Source organism: Propithecus coquereli, unplaced genomic scaffold, assembly GCF_000956105.1.
Source record: "Propithecus coquereli isolate 6110/MARCELLA unplaced genomic scaffold, Pcoq_1.0 Scaffold11, whole genome shotgun sequence".
NCBI lineage: Eukaryota > Metazoa > Chordata > Mammalia > Primates > Indriidae > Propithecus > Propithecus coquereli.
The window spans coordinates 4,012,189-4,038,677 of NW_012134969.1; the positions used below are offsets into that span (position 1 = coordinate 4,012,189).

The following is a 26,489-nucleotide window of genomic DNA, read 5'->3' on the forward strand; positions in this document are numbered from 1 at the left end:
TTTCTATATATTTTTAGTTGTCCGATTAATTTCTTTCTATTTTTAGTAGAGATGGGGTCTCGCTCTTGCTCAGGCTGGTTTCGAACTCCTGAGCTCAAATGATCCGCCTACCTCGGCCTCCCAGAGTGCTAGGATTACAGGCGTGAGCCACCGCGCCCGGCCCTTAGATTCTCTCTTGATTTTCTTTGTTCTTTCACAGTTTCTGGGATTAGCTTTCAAGGTCTATATACGGGGGTGATTCTTAGAGTAACATCTCCAGCTCTGACCCCCAACTAAATCTGTTAATTTTAATTGCTTTTTGGGTATTATCATATTGACATAAAACACTATCTTCCAATTACCCTCTAATTGGCAAAGACTTTACTTTTCTTCCAGCCCTCCAGGCTTGAAACCTTAAGGTTATCTTTCACATTCTTCTCTTTTTATGCCTTGTATATCCTGTCAGTTAACAGGTTCTGTGTGGGCATGTAGGGTGCTTTGTATGTATCAAGCGCTGGACCAACTACAGAATGGATCCGTTCACCCATTTCTGCTCCTAGTAGACTAGGCTAGAGCCTTACCATATTTGCAAGAGCTGCTTAAATGCCTTTGTAGCCATATACTCTTAGAGTCATGGAGTCACAGATGTCACTGATAAAGAGAAACGCGTTTCTGGGTTAAAATTCTGAACATATTTTTTGTTACAAATAACCTTGTAGGTGGGGCTACACGTAAGATTAAGAACATAACTTCAACTTCTGGGCAGCAGATTCACATTGAAAACACAACCTCAAGATTTTAGTTTTTGTGTGTATGTTTATTTTAAGTTGTGTTTGTTGTTCCTGCACAAGAAGTTTTGAAGTCGATAGCAGTTCACACTTAGTACTTTGGCAACTAGGCCCATGTTATTACTTTAAATACCAATGAGTGGTTGGGCTCAAACATACTTCAGAAGTGGCTCCCAGCCTGGAATGCAGTTGAAAGACCAATAATTTTTCTCTGTGATTGAGAAAATAAAGACGATAGAGTAATCCAGTATCCCTGGATTAATTTTTCAAAAAGTTGTTAGGTAGGTAGACATCTATTTACTGGTGTCCTGCTTGCCACCAAATGCCCCTCTGAAATTCATGTCCTCTTTAAAATTTCTCTCACCTTACAGCCTGTTCAATAAATATGTGGTTTTTTATGGGTAAGGCCTTTGGGGAATGCAGAGATGAGATGAGTAAGGCATGGTGGTAGAATGTAAACTCTCGAGGGCTGGGACTTTTCACTGTTGTATCTCAGTCAATGTTACTTAGACACTTGGTGATATACACCTCGGATGTTATTAGTACTTTACAGTACAGGGCATAGATTTGTATACATTTAACTGTTACATAAGGTACCATAGTTCAAGTGCTAAAATAGAGCAATGGCAGTTTTGCCCCTCAAGGGGATATTTGGCAATATTTGAACATGTTTTTGGTTATTGCAGCTGGGTGGGTGCTATTGGTATCTAGTGGGTAGAGACCAAGGATACTGCTATGAATGTCCTGCAATGCATAGACAGCTTCCTACAACAAAGACTTATCTGACCCAAAATGTCAACAATGCTGAGGTTGAGAAATCCTGTAGTGGTGAGAACAAAATGTATATTGTGAATGCAGGAATGAGGTTGATTTAGGATTAAAAAGGAAAAGGGCAGAAAGTAGGAAGAAGCAAGTATCTAAATAGATATTAGGATACTCAGATCTTTTTTATATAGTTGATTATTGTTTTGAAATACAAAACAGTAACTGATAGCTGTAGCATTTTTAGATTTTGTGAGTCAGACAACAGGTCTATACAGGAAGGAGCTAAGATTTGAGTTCCCGCCACATCAGGTACTGTTTTTACAAATATTATTGCATTACATTCTTACAGCTGTCCTGTGAAGGTGAGCCTTAGCTTCCTTATCTGCAAAAAGGGGATAATGTTACCTTTTTTTCACTGTTCACTAGTTACGTATTATTCTGTATTATTTTTCTAGTGGTTGCTCTAGGGTTTACAAGACAATTTTAACTTATCACAATCTTTCATTTCATGTATAGTATAGAAACCTTATGACAGTATTTTTTTCATCTCCTACTTACTACTTTTTTGTACTTTTTTTGTGATACGTTTTACTTATACATCTATTGTAAACCCTATGGTATATTGTTATTATTTTTAGTTTAAATGGTTATTTTTAAAAAGAGATCAAAAATGAGAAAATAAATTTTCTATTATCCTCATATTTACCATTTCAGGTATTCTTTATTCCTTCATATAGATCCAGATTTCCATCTGGTATTGTTTTTCTTTGCCTGAAGAATTTCTTTTCACAGTTATTCTAGTGGTGGTCAGCTGGAGGTGAATTCTCACAGCTCTTATTAGTCTGAATAAATTTATTTTGCCAAAAGTGTTTTTGGTTTTGTTTTTGAGACAGGGTCTTGCTCTGTTGCCTGGGATAGGGTGCAGTGGCGTCATTGTAGCTCACTGCAACCTCAAACTCCTGGGTTCAGGTGATCCTCCTGCCTCAGCCTCCCCAAAATGCTAGGATTATAGGTGTGAGCCACTGTGCCTGGCATTTGCCTACATTTTTGAAAGATATTTCCACTGGGTATGTGGATATCTGGGTTGACACTTTTTTCCCCCTTTCTTTGTTTTAAAGATGTTGCTCCATTGTCTTGTTTTCTGGCTTGCATAGACAGGAAGTCTGCTGTCCTTCGTTCCTTTCTGTGTAATGTGTACTTTTTTTCTGGTCACTTTAAAAATTTTCGTTATTGGTTTTCAGCAATTTGGTTATGATATGTCTTGGTGTGGTTTCCTTTATGTTTATTTTTCTTAGGGTTTGTTGAGCTTTCTTGGTTCTGTCAGTTTATGGTTTTCATCAAATTTGGGAAATTCTGGGTCATTTTGTCTTCAAATATTTTTTTTCTGTCTCCGTTCTCCCCACCCTCAATACACACATATGCTTTTTGGGACTCCACTTACTGATCTTTTACAGCGCTTTATAAGTACTGATGTGTTAGGTTGGTTGGTTGGTTTTTAAGTTTCTTCTCTTTGTTTCATTTTGGATAGTTTCTTTTGCAATGCCTACAAGTTCACTGAACTTTTCTTGTCTGGTATTTAATCTGTTGTTAATTGCATCAAGTATATTTTTTATCTTAGATATTTTTAATTTTTGTCTCTAAATGTTAAGTTTTGGTCTCTTTTACATCTTCTGTTTCTTCTATTTCTCTCCTTGTCATGATCATGTTTTCCTCTCCCTGCTTGAGTGTATGGAACATGTTTATACTGTAGTTTTACAGTCGTTTTCTGTTCATGCCATCATCTCTGTCATCTCTGGATCAGCATTTGACTTTTTATTTTTTTGGAAACAGTGTCTGGCTCTGTCACCCAGCTAGAGTACAGTTGTGTAAGCTCACTGCATCCTCAAACTCCTGGGCTCTAGTGATCCTCCTGCCTCAGCCTCCTGAGTAGTGAGGACTATAGGCGCGTACCACCATGCCCCGCGAATTTTTTTTTTTTTAACTTTTGAAGAGGCGAGGTCTCACTATGTCACCCAGGCTAGACCATTTGACTTTTTTTCTCCCGGTTATGGGTCATATTTTTCTCCTCCTTTGCATACCTGCTAATTTTTGATTGCATGCCAGCCATTGATTTTATACTATTGCTTGCTTGATTTGTTATAGTCCTTAAGCATGTTGGTTTTAGTTGGGGTACACAGGTTATTTGGAATCTGTTGGAATATTTTAAAGCTTGCTTTTACGTAGTTTTTTTAGAGACTTGCTTTTGAGACTTTATTAGTGTGAGTCCAGAACAGCCTTTAGTGTAGTGCTGACTTATTCCCCCTGCTGAGGTGACTTCCTTCTGAGGAATCTGTCCATTGCCTGATACAGTACAAGAATTTTCGAGTCTGCTTAGTGAGAGTGCAAACTGTTCTAAGCCCTGTCTGGTTCCAGGTATTGCTTGGCTTACTTCTTTCTTTTTGTTATTTCCCTAAGCTCAGGTATTCTGCACAGTGTTTGTCCAAAGGTTCTGGAGAAACCCATCTGCAGATCTCTAAAGCTCTCATTCCCTTTGACCTCTCCCTCCAGCATCGTGCCCTATAAATTCTAGGTACCTTGGTTTCCTCAAACTGATCCCTCTCTCCAGAACTCAGTGAGACTGCTAGGCTGTTTGCTTTTCCTGTCCCTGCATTGTGACCTGGAAGTCGCTGTCAGCCAGTGCTTCCCTTCTCTCAGGGATCACAGTCCTGTGTTGCCTGTTTAGTGTTTTAATACCTATTTTGTCATGTTTTATTGTAGTTATATTAAACAGAATATTAATTTTTAACACTTGGCCATTTGACATTTGGTCAAAATGTGTACTTAGAGCATTTATTTTAAATATAATCTTAGATATTATAAAATAGAGATTATTGGAAACTTTTAAATGTATTTTCACAAGCAAATGTAGACATATCCATTTAAACATTTAAAGGCATACTTTGCTTTTTAATAATTTACTTTTTATTTATGATTTAGCAGATGTTTGAATGCCTACTGTGTTAACATACAAATCTGTAAAACACTTTTGTCCTCAAAGAACTTGCAGTAGGAGGAAAGTATGCAAACAATGGCACCATAGGATAAAGGGCAAAGCACTTTGGGAGCGTATAGGAGGCGACTACTATTTGGGCAAGAAGGGATAAAGGAGAGATGAACCAAGTCTTCTTCAAGGAGGGAGGTTCTTGGACTGTTGCATGAAGAGTAAGTAGCAGTTCAGCTGATGGAAGAGAGAGGGTGGATCTGAGGGAAGTTTAGGAGGATGACAGGTCAGGACTTGGTGATTTACTAGACATGATAGTTGTGGGGATTGAGGGAAAGACCTGTTTCCAGCTTGGCCTACTGGCTGGGATCGGTTTGTTTACTGGCTGTTACTGAGAGAATACAGGAGGAGTTTGTTTAGGGAGAAAGTTTTATTCAGCTTTGGAACATACTAATTTTGGAACAACTAGTTCCAAAACAACTAGTTGGAAGTGTCTAGTAGAAAATTAGATACATGGAACTGAAACTGAAGTGTAAGAACTGAATTGAAGATATAATTTAGGGAATTATTTGCTAGTTAAAACCAGAGGTAGAGAGAAAATATCCTTGGAAAATGAAATAAAATGAGAATAAGCGAAGACAAGAATGAAGGTTAGAAATACTAGTATTTGAGTAACAAGTTATGATAGAACTTAGAGAAGGAGACTAACGTAGAGAGAGAGACAAATGTTTCTCAATCAGAGCTAACATATGGTACTTGTTAAAAAATACAAATTTCTGGATTCCATGTAGACCTACTGAATGTGGATCTTTTGGGGGGGCAGGTGTGTGTATTAGAAATAAGTTGATTCACACATGTACTGAGGTTTGAGCACCAGTGTTAGGGGAGGACAGTCAAGTTAGGGCAGTGTCTATAGAAGACTAGAAAGGTGTTTCAGAGATTCTTTGGGAAGGTTAATTCTTCTGATATAAAAAAGGTTAAGTAATAGATCATGTTGACTTGAACATTTCTTAGGCCAGAGGAGAGGAGGAAAGACTTATGGAATATTTTTTTAAATTATAAAAGAATTTATGCTCATCCAGAAAAATATAAAACATATGTACACAGACAAAAAATGAATCACCTATAATTGCATCTACCCAGATAGAACCAATGTCTATACTGATCTAGTGTCTGTCTTCTTTTATATTGCACGTATAAAAACACATGTAGTTATACAGATTTTACCCAAAATAGGATAATGCAAACATGCAAGAACCTATTTTACCTAATCTGTCACCTTCCCATATTATAGATAGATGATGTTTTATAACATTTTAAAAAATCCCACTTACAATGGAAGACCAGTGTCATCAGTTTAGTGTACTTCCTTCAAGACATTTCTTAGGCATGTGCAAACACTGTGTCAAAGCTGTGTGTGTGTGTATGTGTATATTTCAAATTGCAAGTGAGAGCACACTATTTATACCATTGTGCAACTTACTTTTTCATGCCAGTATGTATTACTCTAACACATTCTTTCCAACAGCTGGGTAGTAATCACATGAATCTGTTATAATTTATTTGAATCGATAAACTTCTAGGTTATTTTTAGTTTGCAGGTTTTTTTTTGTTTCACTGAATATTTCATGTATCTTTATGACTTTTGTGGAAGTATATATGTAGGATAAATTTTAGGAAGTGAAGTTGCAGGATCAAAGAGTTATGTGTATTTATTCAAAGTGTCCTGTATCTCTGTTCTGTGTATTCTTTATAATTGTTTTCTAATTGCTTTCATTTTTCTTTTGCATTCTGTGATTTTTTTTAAAACTTCGTTGGCGTTCATGTTTTTAGCAATGTCTGTTCTGTTTTTTTGTTACTTCTAAGGGGATTTCATTTTTTTAGTGGTATTTTTTTTTTTCTGGGTCTTTCCTGAGCTCTGGCAGCTCGTTTTTAGTTGTTCGCCTTGTCCACCTGTACTTTCTTGTCTCTCATCTACTTGTTTTTCAGATGATCTAGCTTCACTTTAATTTCTGGGACTATAACTAACACATTTAGTCCCTGCTTAGGACTCTTGTTTATTCACCCAGAATAGAGCACAAAGCAAAAAAGCAGTAAGTGAAAAGTTTATCATAACACAAAGGTATTCTAGGGGAAAACACTGTATTTTTGCTCCTCTTGTGAAATCTGTCTAAAACTACGTTCTCTCTAATTTTATCAGAGGCTGAAGAACCCCTGCTCTAGCTGCTATTCTTTCTTACCCCATCTGTCTTTACATCATTTCCAGAGATGATTATTTTTCTTTTTCTTTGCTTTACCAGAAATACATCATATCATCTCATCTTGGATTCACTTTTATGTTGCACACATATTCTCTAATAGTTTTTTTTTCTTCGTGAAATGGTATTTTACTTACGTTTAAGTTAAACACACGGTGGTGTAGTAGGGGGTCAGTAAATTGTTTTTTTTCCCTGTAGGTGAAGCAGAGTGTAAATACTTAATTAAACTTAGTTGCTTTTTTAATAATTTCAAAGAGTGGTATAAATTTTGAGGTACTATTAGGTAATATGAGTTAGAGGGGCATGATTATATTTGGATTTTTTTTTTTTTTTGCCTATATTCTTACGTGTTTTTTTTTTTCTTCAGTGTTCCTTCATGGGTCTCATATGGGATTCTATTTATTTATTGCTCAGCCTTGATAAGGGTGTTTTATCTGGGTGTGCTTTTTAGGAATTTCGGGGATAAAGTGAAGTAGCCTTGTCAAATCCAGGCTGTTGTCTCCGAGTACTCTGTTTCTTCTGCCTCAGGGACATGTCATGTGGCACCTTAGGGTGATGAGTGAATTAGTGTTTCTCTTTACAGTTGACTTTAGTCCTCAGCTGCAAAGGTAATTGCTGTTTCCTGTCTCATTTCCAGACTCCCCTTTCAGGCAAGGTTAGGAGTTGACTCAGAGAAAGCCATGTCAGGTGTGCCGTTTCCCCTGTCCTTCAGCATCGTTTTTCACGGCTGCCATTGTGGCATTGTGGGAATGAATTTAAGGTTATTTAATCACTCTTGTTTCTGGCATCTCGATTGCTTCTTATTTCTGTTATAAACTGTGGCGAATAGTTTATCAAACCTTTATGCACTATAGAGGAGTGGTTAAGAGCCCCAGTGCTGGAGTTAGAAAATTTGGATTTGAATCTCAGCTCTGCCATCTGCTGTGTGGGCCTGGGCAAATTGCTCAACTTTCCATGCCTCGGTTTTTCTCATTGTCAAACTGAAATACTGTTCTGCCAATCTTAAGGATCAAATAGGATGTTAACGTAAATCTCTTAGCAAAGCCCTTGCTGCATTATGAGCTCTCATTAGAACCCTAGATGTTCCAGGATCATTATTTGCTTTGACAAATTCCCAGACGTAATTGCTGGGTCAAAGAGTAGGAATATGAATATTTCCAGGGTTTTGACGTACATTACAAAATTGCTCTCCAGAAAGGTGGTGCCACTTTACTTAGGAGCTGACTTTGAGCGTTTCTGATTTTCTAGAACCCTTGTGTTGGCCCTTGTATTTTATGTTTTATGTGAAGCTCGAGGCAAGTCCATTTGCCACTGAGAGTTTCTGGCAGGTGAAGGAGTGCTGTGGGGGAAAAAGAGGAGTGAGTTGGCCTGGACAAATAAAAGGATTATCCTAACTTGTTTTCATAATTTTGGTCCTCTTGATCCTTTTGATCTGTTGGTAAACATTTTAATTCTTCTTTTGTTTTTTATAGTTCAAAGTGTTTCTCATAAATTATTTTCCATTTGATTCTCACAATAAACTTGTCTGGTAAGTTGGATGTTATGTACATCAATGGAACAGCTCCAGAGCCATTGCAATATACCTCAAAGAAAGGAAGCTAATGAGAGGCAGAACAGGGACATGAATGGTACTCTTTGAATCCTGACCTATCATTCTTTGTCTTGTGCTGTTGGGAACTCTTTTGTGTCATGCTCAGCCTTTCTCATGATGCTGCTTCAATTTCAGTAATTAATCAAATTGTGTTGTTATGCAGACCACTAGGACTTATCTTAGTTCAGAGTAGAATATCGTAGTAATTCTTTCTCTTTTTAAAAATTAAAATATTGAAATCATTAAAGAGGAGTGTGTGTTTGTGTGCCCCCACACACTTCAGTTTTATCTCTATAGTGAAAGAATATAAAATGAGAACTTCACTAACATGTAGTTTTTTTGAAGTTCTGATGGGGGGGATCTAGATTAAAGTTTGTTTGTGTACATAAATTTCTTCATAGTTCAAATTTATACTAACCAAATGTCTTGGAAACCTGAACTAGATAATTCTTGATAAGACCAGTTTGATTTTCTGAAAATACTTGAAACTAATTAAGCATTTCTTAAATCCTTATTGATTTGTAATTTTCTGGGTTTTAGAATTCAGTTCCCCATCCCTACCCTTTACTGTGATAAAACTTTTTCCGGAGAAGGCTCTGAGCCCAAGAGAGTCTTATCTGTTTTGTCTCCCTTGTATCCATAGCATGTAGCACAAATTTTAAATGACTGGAAAAGGTACTATGGTCAAATGTAGAAATTGAGTGGTAATGCCCTAAGTTGATTTAAATTCTCAAAGGTATTTTATTAAAGCATCATTACAAAGTTAGGACTTAGTTTTAGAGTTTCTCCCAAGGGGGGTATGTGTGTGAATTAAGTACTATTAATATTTAACTTGGATGTCTTTTGAATTTTAGTCATTGGTATGCTCCTAAGCTTCCTATATAAGGAATTTGTTTTAGTTCATCTGTCTTATTTGATATGTACAGATTTCATATTCTCATTTGTGTATTATCAAACCTTTCTGCCCAAGAAATAAGAATGTCTAAGGCCGGGCGCGGTGGCTCACGCCTGTAATCCTAGCACTCTGGGAGGCCGAGGCGGGCGGATTGTTTGAGCTCAGGAGTTCGAAACCAGCCTGAGCAAGAGCGAGACCCCGTCTCTACTAAAAATAGAAAGAAATTAATCGGACAACTAAAAATATATAGAAAAAACTAGCCGGGCATGGTGGCGCATGCCTGTATTCCCAGCTACTCGGGAGGCTGAGGCAGAAGGATTGCTTGAGCCCAGGAGTGTGAGGTTGCTGTGAGCTAGGCTGACGCCATGGCACTCACTCTAGCCGGGGCAAAAAAGTGAGATTCTATCTCAAAAAAGAAAAAAAAAAAAGAATGTCTAGAGCATTCACTGTTGCTATAGAGATAAAAATGGCTTTGGGGCAGCAGGAAAGCTGGAATTCTTTTTGTGATATTCTCTGTTTAAGATTTTAAAAAGCTCTTCAATTATTTCTTATTGAAGTTTTGCAATAAAAAAGGGCAGTGAGATTGAATAGATATAAGAGTAAAATACTTTATAATTTTGAATCTAAAAGTAAGATTTTTGTAATAATTTTCTGCCTTGTTAATGCACCAATATTCCTATATTTTTCAAATATGTTGGATTACTAAGTAAATTTTTAGGGCTCAGAATATTTTTATTTGCTTTTCTTTTTCTTTTTCTTTAAATGAGTTTAAAGAAATTATTTTAACACAAAATGCATGCCTGAATTACTAAGATCAATAAATAAATTATTTTCTTTTAATTTTTTTTAGATGTTTTGTAGATTAATTCTTCATTGATTACATAAGACAGCAATATAGTTATGGCGACTTTCCAGCCTTTCAGAAACAGTCACATGAAGACTAGAGCATCTGTCAGAAAAGTAAGTTCACTATATTAGGTTTCTTCTAAGTGATAGTTTTAATAAAAATGTTGATTTTTTTTTTAGAGTCCTACAGCTATGATACTTTGTCTTTAAATGAATCTTATTAAATTAGTAACAATACAATACTACAAAGATTGGCATGTATGAAAATAGCAATATGAAATCATGATCACAATGATTTATTTCCTAAAGATCACAGTGCCTCCTTCCCATTTCTTTTCAACAGATAGTTTTCTATCTGCTTTTTAGCAATAGAGGCCACTTTGTTACATACCTTTAACTTTACCCTGAAGATATATAAGAAATATTACCATTCATTCGTTCAGCAAGTATGCACGTGAGTGCTTATTATATGCCCGGCCCTGTGATAGATTTTGGGTAATCAGTAGCAAACAAATGAAATATGATTCTTGATCCTTTCTTCTTTCTAGTCTAAGGAAGAACCCCTTCACTTCCTCTCTTAAAACAATCTGGTTAACCTTCCATTTCTTGACATTTTTTCTTTGCTAAAACTTTGGAGGCATTACTTAAAGGAAGAAGGGAAGAATAGAAACTGGTTAGCAGTCTTCTTTAGCCCTTTTTCTGAACTTCATCTTCTCTGCAGCATATGACACTGTTGACCAGTCCTTACATGTGAAGGTGGTCTTTGACTTCTTTCATTAAATTGTTTTTTCTTGCTTTCTTTCTCTTTTATGGTAACTCCTCTCTCCTTTGCTGATCTGCTTTCCAACTTCTAATTGTCAATGTTCTTATAAGCATCTGAGTCAACTTTTTGATCTAGTCATTGATTTCTGTAGAGAGCTAACAAATGTATGGGGTTGACTGCTAACTCTAAGAGAAAAACTTCCATTCATTAATGAAAACAAAATTGTTTAAAATATTGAATATTTTCAAGTCCACAGAAAAGCTGGAAAAAAAACTCAGTACAATGAACACCTCATATACTCTTCATTTAAATTCACCCTCTGTTAACATTTTGCCATACCTATTCTCTCTCTCTCTTCCCCCCTTTTACAATTGTATGAGAGTAGGCTACAGACATTATTTTACTTTACTTCTAAGTATGCCAGCATCATTACCACCCCTAAAGAAGATAATTAGTTCAATTCACATCATGTAACTTGCAGTCCATACACAGATTTCCCTAATTGCCTCAAATATTCTTGTAACTTTTTTTTTTTTTTTTTGCCTCTCCTCTAAGATCCAGTCAAGGTTTATACACTGCATTTGGGTATTGTGTCTCTTTGGCCACCCCCATTCCAGATCATTCCAATAGGTGAGATTCTTTTCTCATGACAATAAATCTTCGGAAGAGTCTGGGCCCGCTGTCTTGTAGAACATCCTCATATTCTGGGTTCATCTTTTTTTTCCCATAATTAGGTTTAGCAGGAGCACCTCAGAGGTGATGTTATGTTCATTCCACTCTAGCAGATCGTGAGGTGCATATTGTTGATGCCAAGCTTGATCAGGTGGTTAAGATTATAACCACCAGATATCTCCAATATAAATGCACATAATCCCTTTGTAAGTAATACAATTAATAAATAATCTGTAGGGTGATACTTTGAGACAGTGTGAATATCCTGTTCCCTACTAACTTTTAACCCAGTAGATTTAGAATACACTGATGATCCTTTCCTAAATCAGTAATTACGTTGAGAGTTACAAACAGGGTTTTCTAATTTTGTTATTCTATCCATATTTGTTAGCCAGCATGCTTAGATAAAGAAGAGCTCTGCCCTTTTCTCTTTCTTTTTTAATGGACTCATAGATTTTTTTGAAAAATTCAGTAGTTATAATCCATTACCATTTTTATTCTTTTTGATGCTCCAATTGTCCTAAATTTGAACAATGGAAATTCCTTCAAACTGGCTTCTGTGTTTTTTTGAAATGACCCTATTAGTCTTTGAGTAGCATTCTGGTACTGTTGGATTTTCCAGGCTCACTTCATATTTTCTCCACCTCAGACCTGGAACCAGCCATTTCCCTGGGGCGCTCTAGTTCTTTTTATTGGTGATGGATACTTAGAAACCCAAATCTAGGGACTGGCTATACTCATTGCTACTGAGGGTCATTGCACTTTTCAATGAAAAAAGGTAGTACATATATTTATGAATTCATATTAATAGGTCAAATTCAACATTATATCTTTTTTCTTAAATTATTTGATTTTATATTTGCATCTTTTAGACTAAAGATTTCCATTAATTTTAATTTATTAAAATTAGCAACTGTTTGTTGAGTTCGTCTAGTATGAGGTTCTGAAATCTGGGGAAACACAGTGAGTGAAATAGTCTCTGACCTCCATGATCTGGTTTAATGGGTAGGAAAGACAAATATATGTGAGTATAGTAATTATAATATGTTGTGATATGAACTAAATGATCTTGATGTACAAACAATACAGCAGGAACTTAGAGATGGAAAAAATCTTCATGGGTCTTAGGATGGGTAGGATTTCTACAGGGGAAGATGGGGGAGTAAGAACATTTCTGACAGAAGAACAGATCAACAAATCAGTGGAATTGGAATAAGGTAGAAGGAAATTAGTGCTCTATTTGTGTCTGCCTATTAATATAATAGTCATCATTTTCTTTATGTAACTTTTTCCTTCCTCTGTTCCTTTGTGCACTTGTGACAGCCACTGCCCCCCATCCCTGAAATCTGGAATCCTCTCTCTCATTTTCATCATATAGCTGCCTTAATACCCCTGAAAAACCTTATTTTGGATTACTGTCTCTTCCTTTTCTGTCTTCATCTTTGTTAAGGGAGTAATCACTATTGTTAGTGTGCCTTACAATAGCTTCTGCATCCTCTCAACTTGTTGTGTAAGTTGTTGCTTCTCATCTGCTAATGACTTGAAAATCGGATATGCCATCTGTTAGGTTTTAGTGTAAGGTAAGAGTGAGTAGACTTGGTGTGAGGCCTTATGTGGTCTTCCAGGGAGTTGAATGCCCAGACTAGGGTGTATGTGTGTGTTTGGGCATGTGGAACTCTACTTAAGCCTTTTCAGCTGAATGGAGTTTTTCTTCTTCTCAGTTGAATTGAGTTCTGCCTACAATTATCAAAAGGTCCAAAATCAATATTAATTGGAGAATGAGTGACTCTCCATGTAAAATATCTCCAGGATGTCTTATTTTATAATTAAATAAATTAAGAATGTCTTTTTTCCCCAGAGCTTCAGTGAAGATGTATTCCAGTCCATAAAGTCATTACTACAGAGTGAGAAGAAACTGTGCAGTATATCAGCAGAGGACTGTTTAAAGCAGGATGAACGTGCCAATTTAACTGAGGTTTGACATATTACTTTCTAACCCCTTTCCTAGTAATGCACAATGTATTTTCATACATCTTTGTAGCACTGCATGACCTATTTTTAAAACGCCTAAAATCTCCACAATATTATTACATGTATTTAAAGTACTTGTTAATAAGTACTGGCTAGCATACATGATTGTCTTAATATATTATAATGAGCACATTTAATTCTGTGCATGGGTGTCATTGACCACTCATTGGACATATACCAATGTCACATATTAGATGATTTCTACTATGTTTAATAATTGGTTCTTTAATACTAATTTTTTCTACTCCGAAACATAAAATACATACATATTTCTTATATTCACTTTTTGGGTTGTTTTCTTGACTGTTTAAATTCAATACATTGATTCAAAATGAAAAAGTAGTAATAAGTTTATCTTTGAAATTAAAATATTTACTCTTTAACTTGAGCTTGAGATATACAACTTGCTCACCTATTTCTCTGCTACATCCAGTGTGTCCAATCTTTGTTTGAATTTATTACCATAAAAAGGAGTAAGATTTTTTTCTGTAATATATTTATAGTTCATCATGACCTTTATGCTACCAAATAAGAGATGTGGTATGAGGTCATTGCAGCTCAAAACTGATGAATATGGCTGGGTGTGCTGCCTCATGCCTGTAATCCCAGCACTCTGGGAAGACGAGGCGGTAGGATCACTTGAGGCCAGGAGTTTGAGACCAGCCTGGGTAACATAGTGAAACTCCGCCTCTACAAAAATTAAAAAAAAAAAAAAATTAGCTGGGTGCAGTGGTACGCGCCTGTAGTCGCAGCTACTCAGGAGGCTGAGGCAGGAGGATCACTTCAGCTCAAGAGTTTGAGGGTGCAGTGAGTTATGATCGTGCTACTGCACTCCAGCCTGAGCAACAGAGTAGGACTTTGTCTCTCAAAAAATAACTAAACAAAACTGATGAGTATTTTAGAGCAATATTTTTAAAATGAGAGTTCTAACAGAAATCTTGAGTACAGTTGCTCCTCTACTTACAATGGGGCCATGTCCCAACAAACCTATTGTAAGTTGAAAATATCATAAGTGAATGCATTTAATACCCCAATAAATCCATTCTAAACTTGAAAAATCATAACTTAAGCCATCATAAGTTGGGGACTGTGTATATTCTTCATGTGTATTCTTATTTTCAGGAATGATTTTCTTTCATATTTTTTAAGAAATTCCCTGTTTGATGTTTCATAGGAAGATGAATATACCTTTTAGGCTTATAGTGTTCTGCCACCTGAAGCTCTTCTTTTTGTCAGCTTAATTTCTGTGATTCTTGACTATTAACTTCTTTGCTATCCTTTTTCATTTTATTTTAGTAAAGCCGAGCTACTCTTAATCTACTTGGTTATTGCCAAGTGTGACAAGTCTCCTGTGTCCTTCTGCCCTCCAGCAGTTCCCAGCTCCTCTCTCCAGCTCCTTACATAGTGCCTTTCCAAGTTCACATTCCCTGGTGAGGCCTTCCTTGACCAATGGGAAGTAGAAAACTCTCCAGGCAACTTCAAAACCCTATGTCCGCCTTTTTTCTCTTTTGTGTTCAATTAAAGAAACTTGAAAGAATAGAAGGAATTTCTGTCCCACTTTAGGATGTGCAAATCTCCAAGTATCTTTTCGAAGAAAGGAAGGAAATTTGTTATTCGTGTATCTATTTGTTATTGAATGCCTGTCATGTGCCAGGTACTTTCTTCTGCATTATCCAATTAACCCACACACCTGTGGGAGAGAAGTTGTATTGCCTTACGTTTTATAGATGAGGAGACAGGATCCTAGAGAGTAACAATTTACCTAGATGCCTGGAAGTTAACTGAAACACTTGTGTGAAGTAATAAACCATATTTAATCAGAATAAAGATCCTAGGATAATTTAAGATTCTGACTTGCTTCTGAGTCATCAGAAAGAGATCGAAAGTGTATTAAGTGTTGCTTTATATTTTAACTATGCTGTTTTCTCCTGATTCTTGAGAACTGATCATCCGTATTGCTATCATTTTAGTATTGTATATTTTTAGCGACAGTACTTGTTTAGTAGACAGTTTACTATTCTATCCTTAAATGGAAAAAATTTCTTACTGTGATGCCAAAAATATAAAGAAAATATAAATTTAAAAAAATAACATTTTTTTCAGGTTATGAAAGTAGTACATATTCTTTGTAGAAAAATAAGAAACACTGAAAGTACAAAAAAGAAAATGACTATTATTGATCCTATGAATTAGAGGGAGAAAAAGCAGAGTAGACAAATACAAGATCACTTATGACTCCATCAACCAGAATTAATCACTATATTACCACGTATAGTTTGATGTCTCACCTTCCAGTACTATTTTCCATGTGTATGTTTTTTAAAATAAGATTGAATTATGTGTGTATCATTTTTCTATAACTTGTCCTTTTTACTTAATAATGTGACATATCTTCATGCCAGTAGATATTCTTGAGAAATTTATATAAATTTGTGCAGAGTAATCTCTGTATAAGGGTGTGGAAGGAAATGATGTTGTCACAGGAGCTAGTGAGCAAGTAGCCTTGGGGATCTACTCAGAGAAGGCATCTACAAGGAGGTGACATTTGAGTAGAAACTTGAAGGAGGAGGAGCCAGGCATGACACCATCCAAGGAAGAGAGATCCAGACTGAGGGGCGCAGCTGCAGAGCCCTTAGGCAAGAATGTACAGGCATGTTCTAGACCCGGACAGGGGGCCATGTGTATAAATGAAAAGGAGGGAAGGCTGAAGGTATCAGCTAAGCCCCGTCAGGATTTTGCTGTGGAAAGCATGGAAGAGAAGTGCATGGTAATGGTGGTAATGGGACCAGGTGGGAGAGGATTGTAGTGTGAAATGCAGGTGAGAAGGGTGGCAAGGGGTTATGCTAAGAAGTGGATGTATTTGAAAGATGTTTGGGGGTAGAATTGATTGAACTTGCTAGTGAGGGAGATATGAATGAGCTTGAAGAACTCTGCCTTTTGGAGCCAAATCTTTCAAATATGTGAAAAACATATTTGATTATCTTTGAAAATATTATTCTGTCCAAGGCAGTCAGCATTCTAATGCTTTGTTTTTTCCTGTTTCTCAGCTCTGTCAACAATCTGAGACAAGATTTAAAAATTCAAATTAATGGAGCTTTTTTCCTTTTTTATTCAGGTCACCTTTCTGGGTTTTAATGAAGAGACAGATGCTGCTCATATACAGGTACGGTCAATTTATTGAACTGGAAAGGACCTTAAGAAATTATTTGGAACAAATTTTGAGACCACAGAAAAATTGCCTTAATGCCCCAAATTTACACTAAACTCTTCTGATATCTTTCCTTTTAAAAGTTAAAAGGATGACATTTTGAGGTCAACTTTCGAGTGTGCTTTGGACATTTTCACTTTGAGCATTTTTACTGAATACCTTTGTTACAGAGAGCAGCTTTAGGATTGAGCACAAAAGTCATTTATGTGAGAAGGTTATAAACTACAGGCTGGCTGACTTTTTTTTCGTTCTGTGCATAATATAAAATGTAAGACTTGTTTCTTTATTTTGATGGTTTTCATAATTTGACTTCAGTAGTAGAAAATTTTTTATTTTTAGTCGAGATAGAATTAAATTTAAAAAATAAAATTTGTAAAAAGTAACAATTAGCCAATGCAAACATTTTAGCCTGTTTGATTTAGACAGTTATTTGCAGCAGGACTGATATTTGAGATCAGGTGCGACAAAGGAAAGCTTCACAGTTATGTGAACGGTAGTTGAAGCTTGTGTAGACATGGTAGGCATACTATTTTTTTTACTCCCTCATGCTACTTCTTAAAAATTGGTGATTGCTACATGTTTCCTTTTGTGGCAATAAAGTGTCTCCTAATAGAGGAAGAGATAACATTATTCAGTTCTTTTTGAATAATGCATATCAGGTGGTTATGAATAAAAATTCCGTTGTGTGTTCTGATTGTGCCCTTGCTCGAAGGAAATAATCTGGACAGAAGGAACAAGAGAGGACGTATTTCTGAGAACATGTATGGTTGGGAAGAGAAATGTTTCAAAGTATTTCTCTAATACTGTCCTTCTCCTTTAAGAGTTACTGATAAAACCATGTTTATAAAGGAAAGTACTCTATAAGGGGTCAAAAACTTTAACAAGTCTTTAACTGGGTAAAATATTTACATAAAAAGGGCAAACAAGAAAAAATAAAAGCTATTTTCTTTTCCTTTAATTTTCATAAAATTTTCTATTACATTCTTTTTTTTTTTTTTTGAGACAGAATCTCACTCTCTTGCCTGGGCTAGAGTGCCGTGGCATCATCCTAGCTCACAGCAACCTCAAACTCCTGGGCTCAAACAATCCTCCTGCCTCAGCCTCCCAGGTAGCTGGGACTACAGGCATGTGCCACCATGCCTGGCTAATTTTTTCTATTTTTAGTTGTTTGGGCAATTTCTTTCTATTTTTAGTAGAGACGGGGTCTCGCTCTTGCTCAGGCTGGTCTCTAACTCCTAAGCTCAAATGAGCCGCCCGCCTGGGCCTCCCAGAATGCTAGGATTACAGGCATGAGCCACCGTGCCCAGCTTAAATTCTAATATAATAAATTGGAGAGGAAAGACAGTAAAATGGACTTGTATTTTACAAAGTTAAAACTTATAGCTTTTAGCCAAAAATCGAATATGAAAAATTACAGAGTTAAACCTGAGGACTGTAGGTTGACATCTGCTAGAAACTATTAAGTGCCTAATTTTCATGGATGTGTGAGGTGTTATGTAAAATTTTATTTATAGATAAATAAATTTTATAGATTTATTTATAGATTTATAGATCAGTACATTTGAAAGGCTACAGGAATAGCCAGTGTTAAATAATTTTAGTACATTTTTGAGTTTTAAAAAAATTGTCTGTGGGTAATAAACTGCATATGTTAACTATTACGAACCAGAAAATTTATTAAACAGTAGACCTTATAATTTTTGAGTAGGGCCCACGTTATAGGAACCTTAACAAAAGTGTTTTTCTACAGTGTTATTTATTGTTATTATTTTAAATTAGGATTTAGCTGCAGTTTCTTTGGAACTTCCAGATCTTCTGAATTCACTTCACTTCTGCAGTCTAAATGAAAATGAAATTATTTGTATGAAGGATATAAATAAATCATCAGATATAAGCAGTGGTCCTCTAAATCAGGTAACTTTTATAGATAATTTCTAATGAGTCTTTCAGGGAAAATTTTACTATAATTGATAAAGAGTATTAAACTTTTAAATGCTTGGATAAAGTTTTTTTCTTTTTTAATGCTATCTTAAGGTAATACAATTTCTAAGAAATATAACTGATGAAATGTTGACATCCCTGAAGAATACAATAATTTTGGTCATAGCTTATAAATTAGATTTTCCATCTGTGAAGTTCCAAATATATATTTTAAATATATTAATAGGTATGCAAATACATATTAATTTTTTCTAAAAAAAATATTTTTCCTGGATTTCTTGAACAACTTTTACCTTTATATAAGGTATAGAGACTTTTCCCTTTTATGGCCGGTTTTAAATTTATATAAATGTGCTATATGTTTTAGAGAATATACTTCAGCTCCTTTTCCAGTTTTAAAAATATTCCATCTAAAGTGGACGTCTGATAATCTTTATTTCTAAACAAAAATGTTACCATTTCAAATAGATGGTTAGTTTTAAAATACTCAGTGCTTAGTTCTTTACCAAGTATATGATTTTGTTAATAATGCATCACAGAAAAATGCTTTGTATTGTAGGAGGTAAGACATATGCAATTGAGCCAGTAGGTTTAAGGATTACTTATTCCAAGTATTAAAAAACTGCTGTATTCTTTATGAGATCTACTGATAAAAGTAGAACTGCCTGCCTCATTTCTTTAATTATATTCTTCATTCATATTTACTCTGCTGTGTTTGCTAGGATATAAGAGGTGATTATTATATTTGGTTTATAGTTTTTTTACTAAATCATTCCTCAATATTTTTTAGATAATATATGAGGGAAAATCTGGTAACTTGTATTCTTAAAGCTGTAAACATTATTCTAAGTTGTAATACTAGGGAAATTTAAGTAAAAGGAGGAGACATTTCTTTTTTTGTGATAGGAGGGAAGATGGCATCATTCTGGAAGATATGGGAAAATGGGATAAAAACAAAATGGAACCTGATTCCTGCCTTCAAGCAGTTTGCAATATAGTTGGTGAGATAGGTGAATGATTAAATAAGGAAAATCACAGGGCTGTGTAGTAATATAGGAAAACATAATTGCTCAAAGGAGTGGATAGGTAGTAAGTTCTATAACATGTAAGGAGAACAGACTAGGTAGAGTTTGAATACCTGGGTAAGAGAAAGATGGGAGAAAAAGAGACTGGGAAGTGAGAAATGGAGAGAAAGTATGGAGAAAAGAATTAAATATTACAAAACCAGGAGCCCTTCAGTATGTATATGTTTCTTGTTTGTTTGCTTATTTTCTCGTCTGAGATTATCTTGTTTCTAGGCTTTACTTCCAGATAATATGTTTTGTATTTGAAATTAAAATTATTTTTATCATCTTTCATCTTTCCCAAGAGCCGTCATTCTGAAATGCTTTGTGTCATGAGAGTGTCACCTGCATTACCAAGACTCAGAATTGATTTCATCTTTAGTCTCCTAAGTAAATATGCTACTGGTATGAGATACACCCTGGACACGTACTCGCATCAGAAGTGCCAACTTGAGACCACTGATGAAGATGATGATGATACTAACCAGTCCGTGTCTTCCATAGAGGATGACTTTGTCACTGCTTTTGAGCACTTAGAGGAAGAAGAGACTTCAAAGCCATTTAGTGATGGTTTGTTTTTTATTAGACTTTTTCTTGAAATGGAACAAACTTTAAAATTCACTTTTGAAAGTTTTAAGGCAGATGTGTTCAGTTGAAATTTATGTTGAAATTTGATCCAATTTAAACAATTTAACCTTTTTTCTGATTGCTTGAAGAATTAATTTCCTTGTGATTTTAAGTTCATTGTTATCTGGTTTCTAGTTTTGCTATTTCTGTTCTTATTTAGGCAGTACTGTTCAAGTGCTGTTTACATCATTACTTTAAGAGTCTGGAGCATGCCTAGCTTCAAATTTCAGAAGAGTTAGCTGGTAGAGTCACCATAGTAATATTTCTAACTTGCTTGACAGTATGTGAAGCATTCCATATATCAGGTATCCCCAAATATAGGGTAAAATGAAATTATTTTAGTAAAAGATATATTTGCTTTCCAGTGTTACTTGGGGTGAATCTTTCTGTTAAACAACATTGTTTAGAAGATACTTGTATTATAAATGAATATTTCATGTTTAAAGTCGATTTATTCAATTGATTTAAATTAATTTCTAAAAATTTCTGTTCAAGAATAATTTAATCATTTTACTCTTTTCCTATAGGAATAAACATCACTACACTTAGAAGCCAGTGTGATGCTGCTGCGCAGACTGTTTCTGGTCCTCATTTAGAAACCGATGATTTAAGGATTCTGGTTAGCTCCGGACGGCAGAAGTCATTAGCTAAACCCTCAACTTCCTTAACAAATGTTCAGGGACATAAAGAACTACCTTCTGTGAAAACTTCAGTCACAACATCAATTTCAGAGCCTTGGATCCAAAAGAGTTTCTATAGGTCATCTAATACTTCAGATAAAGGTGATGATATACAGAAAATGTTTTTTTCTTCTTCTCCTGCCTACTCATCTGAATCAGAATGCTCAAGTCCAAGTCCTGTTATTTTCTTGGATGAAGAGGGATATCAAAAAAGTTTAAAAGCAAAACTTGAGCTCCCTAAAATTCCTGTGATGAAAGATGATATAGAGGATTCAGACTCAGAAGTAAGTGAATTTTTTGATAGTTTTGATCAATTTGATGAAGTAGAACAAACTCTAGAGACTTCCTGTCTGTTTATAAAAGATCCTGTCATAGAGAAGTCATCACAAAAGAAAGGGCACAAACATGGAAAATCTTGTATGAATCCTCAAAAATTTAAATTCGATCGTCCAGCTCTCCCAGCTAATGTTAGAAAGCCAACTCCTCGTAAACCAGAATCTCCATATGGTAACCCGTGTGATGCTCCAGATTCTCCTCGCCCAGTGAAGGCAACTGGGGAAGATAGTGGTTTATTTAGCCCTATTCGATCCTCTGCATTTAGTCCTCTTGGAGGCTGCACTCCAGCTGAGTGTTTTTGCCAAGCAGATAATGGTGGAGATAGGATTCATGAAAATCATGATTCTATTTATTATACCTATGAAGACTACGCAAATAGTGTTTCCTGTGAAGTACTAGGCTCAGTTCTTTATACCCAACATGCTAATGCCATATCAAACGTTAATAGTTCTGAAATTGGAGAAAATAAAACTGTAGCTCTTAAGCATGGAAACCTTGATCAAAAAAGTAAATCTAAAAATAAATCCTTAATGATTAAAGATAGCATTCAAAAATTTGCAGCAGATCTTGTGGAAAAAAGTTTTGGCAGTGCATTTAAAGACTTACAGAAAGGAGTCTCTTCATGTACCAATGCATTGTGCCACTTAGCCATCAAATTGACATCATCCGTTTTTCAGATGGCATTTAATGAACTGAGAAGGCAGCATGCATTTTCACTGAAAGAACGTGCCATTAGTGGCCTGGCTAATTTTTTGGTGAGTGAAGCTTTATCAAATGCCTTAAAAGATTTACAGTATGTAAAGAAGCAGATATTTACAAACACAGTTGCCAGGTTTGCTGCAGATCTTGCTGAAGAACTTGTTTTCGAAGGCATCATGGAAGTGTGTCAGTTTTCATATCCTCCAACCCCTGCATCTCCACAGTGTGGGTCGTTTGACTTTGAAGACAAAGTAGTGAAGTCGTATGCAAAAGATTTGTCTGAATCTGTAATACAGGAAGCATTCATTGAGCTATCACAAGTTGATGTGACCTTCACAACAAAGGCAGCGGTTAGTGTCTCTACAGATAACATCAAGTACGCCAGCGCAGAAAGTGTAGTGCCATTGGCACAAACCATCACGTTTTCCCCTTCTTTTCACAATCAAGCAATTATGGTGACAAAACCAATGCAGGAATATAAAAAGGAATACACAGTGCAGCAGGCCTTGTTTTGTACTTCTGGAATTGCTACTTCTATACCAGTGCCCTTGGCAGGAAGTGCCCTTCTCCCATATCATATTTCATCTGATGTGTATCAGGCAAAGTCTCATCTGTCATCTGATGATAGTATTTCAAATGGTGATTCTACCCAGGCGCATGTTACCACAAAAAACAATGAAGAGGAAGTAGCTTGTCTCCGAAATATTTGCTTACCTTCAGAACACAATCCAGGTAACCAGAAGGATTTTAAACCAACTAACGATGATAGTGAAATGCAAAGTTCTTCAAAATTAACAAGTGATCCTGTGATTATTAGCAACTTTTCTGCAGCAATGGTGCATACGATAGTAAATGAAACTTTAGAGTCAGTGACATCATTTGAAGTCACAAAAACAGTTGATGAACACACGGATTATTTAACAAAATCAACAGAGGGAAAAAACCCTTCCCACTGTGATCAAGCAACACTGCAACAGAGTGAAGCTAATGATAAGGATGTGTTTGCTGACCAGTTATCTAAATCTATTATTAAACAGTCTATAGATAAAAGCAAATCAGTGATCCCAAATGTAGATAAAAGTGCAGCATATAAGGAAAGCTTGCCTGTTCCTGGAGAAGAATCACAGTTCACACTGGAAAAGTTCCCCAAATTTCTTGACTCTCAAGATCACAGAAGTCACTGTTCACTTTCAGTTGGAAAGGATTGTGTTCCAGGATGTAAAGGTTCTATGGTTCATGGATTTTCTTTAGAGACACTACCACCTTGTCTAACTACGGTGGATCAGAAACCTGATTTGAAGGAACTTGCTAAGGATAAACCAATGAAAAAGCATAATTTGAAAAATACATCACTTGAGCCCTTTTCTTTTGGACAGGAAAGCACCTTTCCTCATTCACATACATTCTCCTCGGCAGTGCTTACTTGTGTAGATGGTTTGCATGTGGAAGATAAACAGAAAATCAGAGACAGAAATGTAATACCTGATACTCCTCCATCAACTCCTCTAGTACCATCCCAGGCTAGTTCTGAATGGGATATCAAAAAGTTAACTAAAAAGCTCAAGGGGGAGTTGGCCAAAGAATTTGCTCCCGCTACACCACCTTCTACACCTCACAACTCATCTGTTGGTAGTTTGTCTGAAAATGAACAAAATAGTATAGAAAAAGAAGAGTTTATGTTGAAACTCATGCGATCTCTTTCAGAAGAAGTTGAGAGCAGTGAAGGTGAAGAGCCTTCCGAAGTAGACGTGAAGTCAGAGCACTCAGGGAAGAAAGTTCAGTTTGCAGAAGCATTAGCTACACACATCATTTCTCTTGCAACTGAAATGGCAGCTTCCCATTTAGATCATAAAACAATTCAAGAACCTAAACTTAACAGACCTTGCATAAATGCACAAAGTCAAAGAAGTATATCACCTACTTTTTTAAATCACTCAGCTGAACATTTACAAACATTATGCAATTTTGCAGGTGATATGGCAGCGGAAGTCATTACTGAAGCTGAAAAAATGGCAAAAGTTAAAAGTTGTGTGCTTTTCAGGCAAAAGAACAGTTGTTATGTTGATGGTGACCAAGATTATAGATCAGAAGAGAATTTGGACATAGAGGCCCTAGCACACCCAAGAGAAGTAGATCCATTTGTTCTTTCATTACCACCAAGTTCTTGTATGTCAGGTCTGACATACAAATATCCCAGCTGTGAAAGTGTGACAGATGAATACGCAGGTCACGTTATCCAAATACTAAAACAGGAAGGCGGTAATAGTGAGTTAATAATGGATCAGTATGCCAATAGACTTGCCTACCGATCTGTGAAATCAGGATTGCAAGAAGCAGCTAAGACAACCAAAGTGAAGTGCAGCTCAAAAATGTTCCCTGTGCAAAGCTTACAGGGGAAAACAAACAAGGAACTGCTGATGTTCTCAAATAAAGACTACCACCATGTACATAAAAAAAGACAAAGTAAAAGAAATGGCAGTAAAAATCAAACTGGTAACTTTTGTAAAAATCAAACTTGTGAAAGGATCCAGGATACATATGGAAATGAGTGCTCTGAACTGTATAGTTTTTCAACTTCTCTTGCTCACAGCATAGCAAGAGATGTTAAAAAAGAGTTTATAGCATCTACAGTTGGCTTGCCAAAATCCTTAACAGATTCTTGCCTGTATGAAAAATCAGTATGTGATGAAGATACTGAATGTCACGTTGAACCAAAATTACCTGAGTCTCTTCAGCCTTCCTCGCAAAATCATAGGTTTTACCACAGTACAGGCAGCTTAAATGGAGAGAATGTTGTTCAAGCTATAGAACAGTATGCTAAAAAAGTAGTGGATGACACTTTAGAGCTAAGTTTAGGATCTACAGTTTTCCAAGTGTCTGAGACCACAAAATCAGTGGACAGGATCACTTATGCAGAAAAGTTGTCGCCTCTTATAAGTCAAGCCTGCAGATATTGTGACCTTAAAGAACTCCATGATTGCACCGGAAATTCATCTCACCACTTTTTCAGACAGCGTTCACTTACATGTAGTAAGCCAGCTTCTAATTCAAAATTTAGCAGCATCTATCAGAAATCTAGAATTTTTCACCTCGATGTCCCTCAAATTCATGTTAATCTTGATAAGACAGTGCTTGCTGAGAAGATAGTTGCTGAAGCTGTTGAAAAAGCAGAGCGAGAGCTGAGCAATGCCAGCTTGGCGGCTGACAGTGGCATTGGACAAGATGGTGCCAGCTTTGCTGAGAGCCTTGCCACAGAAATAATGACATCAGCTGTGGCGAATGTCGGACATGCTGTTAGCAGGTAAGTTTCAAGTTTCTTTGGTTGTTAATGATGAAATGAAAAATTAAATGCAATCACATATGTCTTAGGTCCTGTTAAGAAAGGTATGATTATTTTTAACCCTAAATTTGCAAAAATTTTTCCTATTGCCTGTGTGTATTATTTCATATCCTACACATGGCTGTCATATATCTTTTCTCCTGATCCCTTTTAAGGGAAGGCTTTATCCACTTACAGAGCTGGAAGATGAGGGCAAGAAGATAATCACCTTGGCCAAGTTCACAGAGCTGTGAAGTAGGTAAAGTGGAATCAAAGAAACAGCTGGAGAATTTTATACAGTAGTCCTCTCTTATCCTTGGTTTTGCTTTCTGCAGGCTGAAAAATATTAAATGGGAAATTCCAGAAATAATTCATGAGTTTTAAATTGCACACTGCCCTGAGTAGCGTGATGAAATCTCATGCCATCCTGCCTGGGTTGTGAATCATCCCTTTCCATACTGTGTATGTTTCCCACCTGCTGGTCACTTAGTAGCAGTCTTGGTTATCAGATTAAAAAAAACATGGTATATGTAAGGTTCAGTACTATTCACAGTTTTAGGTATCTCCTGGGTGTCTTGGAACTTATCTTCTGCAGATAAGGGGGGATTATTATCTAGAAAATATAGAATATTACCACATTAATTTACTACTCTAAGGTTAAATTTTCTACAGTGTTTTCTTTTTTCTGTTCACCGTGTAAGTTTTCTTATAAAGAGCATGGTTTAATCAAACTTCTCTGAGGGAGAAAGGAAAAGTTCTCCAAATACTTTCACCACTGCCACCACCTCTCTTTATTTATTTATTTATTTTCAGCATATTATGGGGGTACAGATGTTTAGGTTACGTATGTTGCCCTTCCGCCCCCCCCCCAAGTCCAAGTTTCAAGCGTGTCCATCCCTTGGATGGTGCGCATTGCACTCTTTGTGTATGCATATACCCGTCCTCTCCTTCCCTCCTCCCCAACATCCAGTAGATGTTATTCTTATATGTACACTTATGTGTTGATCAGTTAATACCAATTTGATGGTGAGTACATGTGGTGCTTGT

The 26,489-nt window shown here is 36.1% G+C and overlaps 1 protein-coding gene across 1 annotated transcript in view; it reads left to right on the forward strand.

Annotated features, from left to right (window-relative positions):
• AKAP11 (A kinase (PRKA) anchor protein 11) overlaps positions 1-26,489 on the forward strand; it is a 53,525-nt gene that overhangs the window by 4,242 nt on the left and 22,794 nt on the right. The window contains exons 2-7 of the mRNA XM_012648668.1: positions 10,107-10,216; positions 13,396-13,512; positions 16,684-16,731; positions 18,556-18,690; positions 20,087-20,351; positions 20,936-25,424. Of these exons, the coding sequence (XP_012504122.1) occupies positions 10,157-10,216; positions 13,396-13,512; positions 16,684-16,731; positions 18,556-18,690; positions 20,087-20,351; positions 20,936-25,424 (5,114 nt within the window). The 5' untranslated portion in view covers positions 10,107-10,156. The remainder of the gene's footprint in view (positions 1-10,106; positions 10,217-13,395; positions 13,513-16,683; positions 16,732-18,555; positions 18,691-20,086; positions 20,352-20,935; positions 25,425-26,489) is intronic.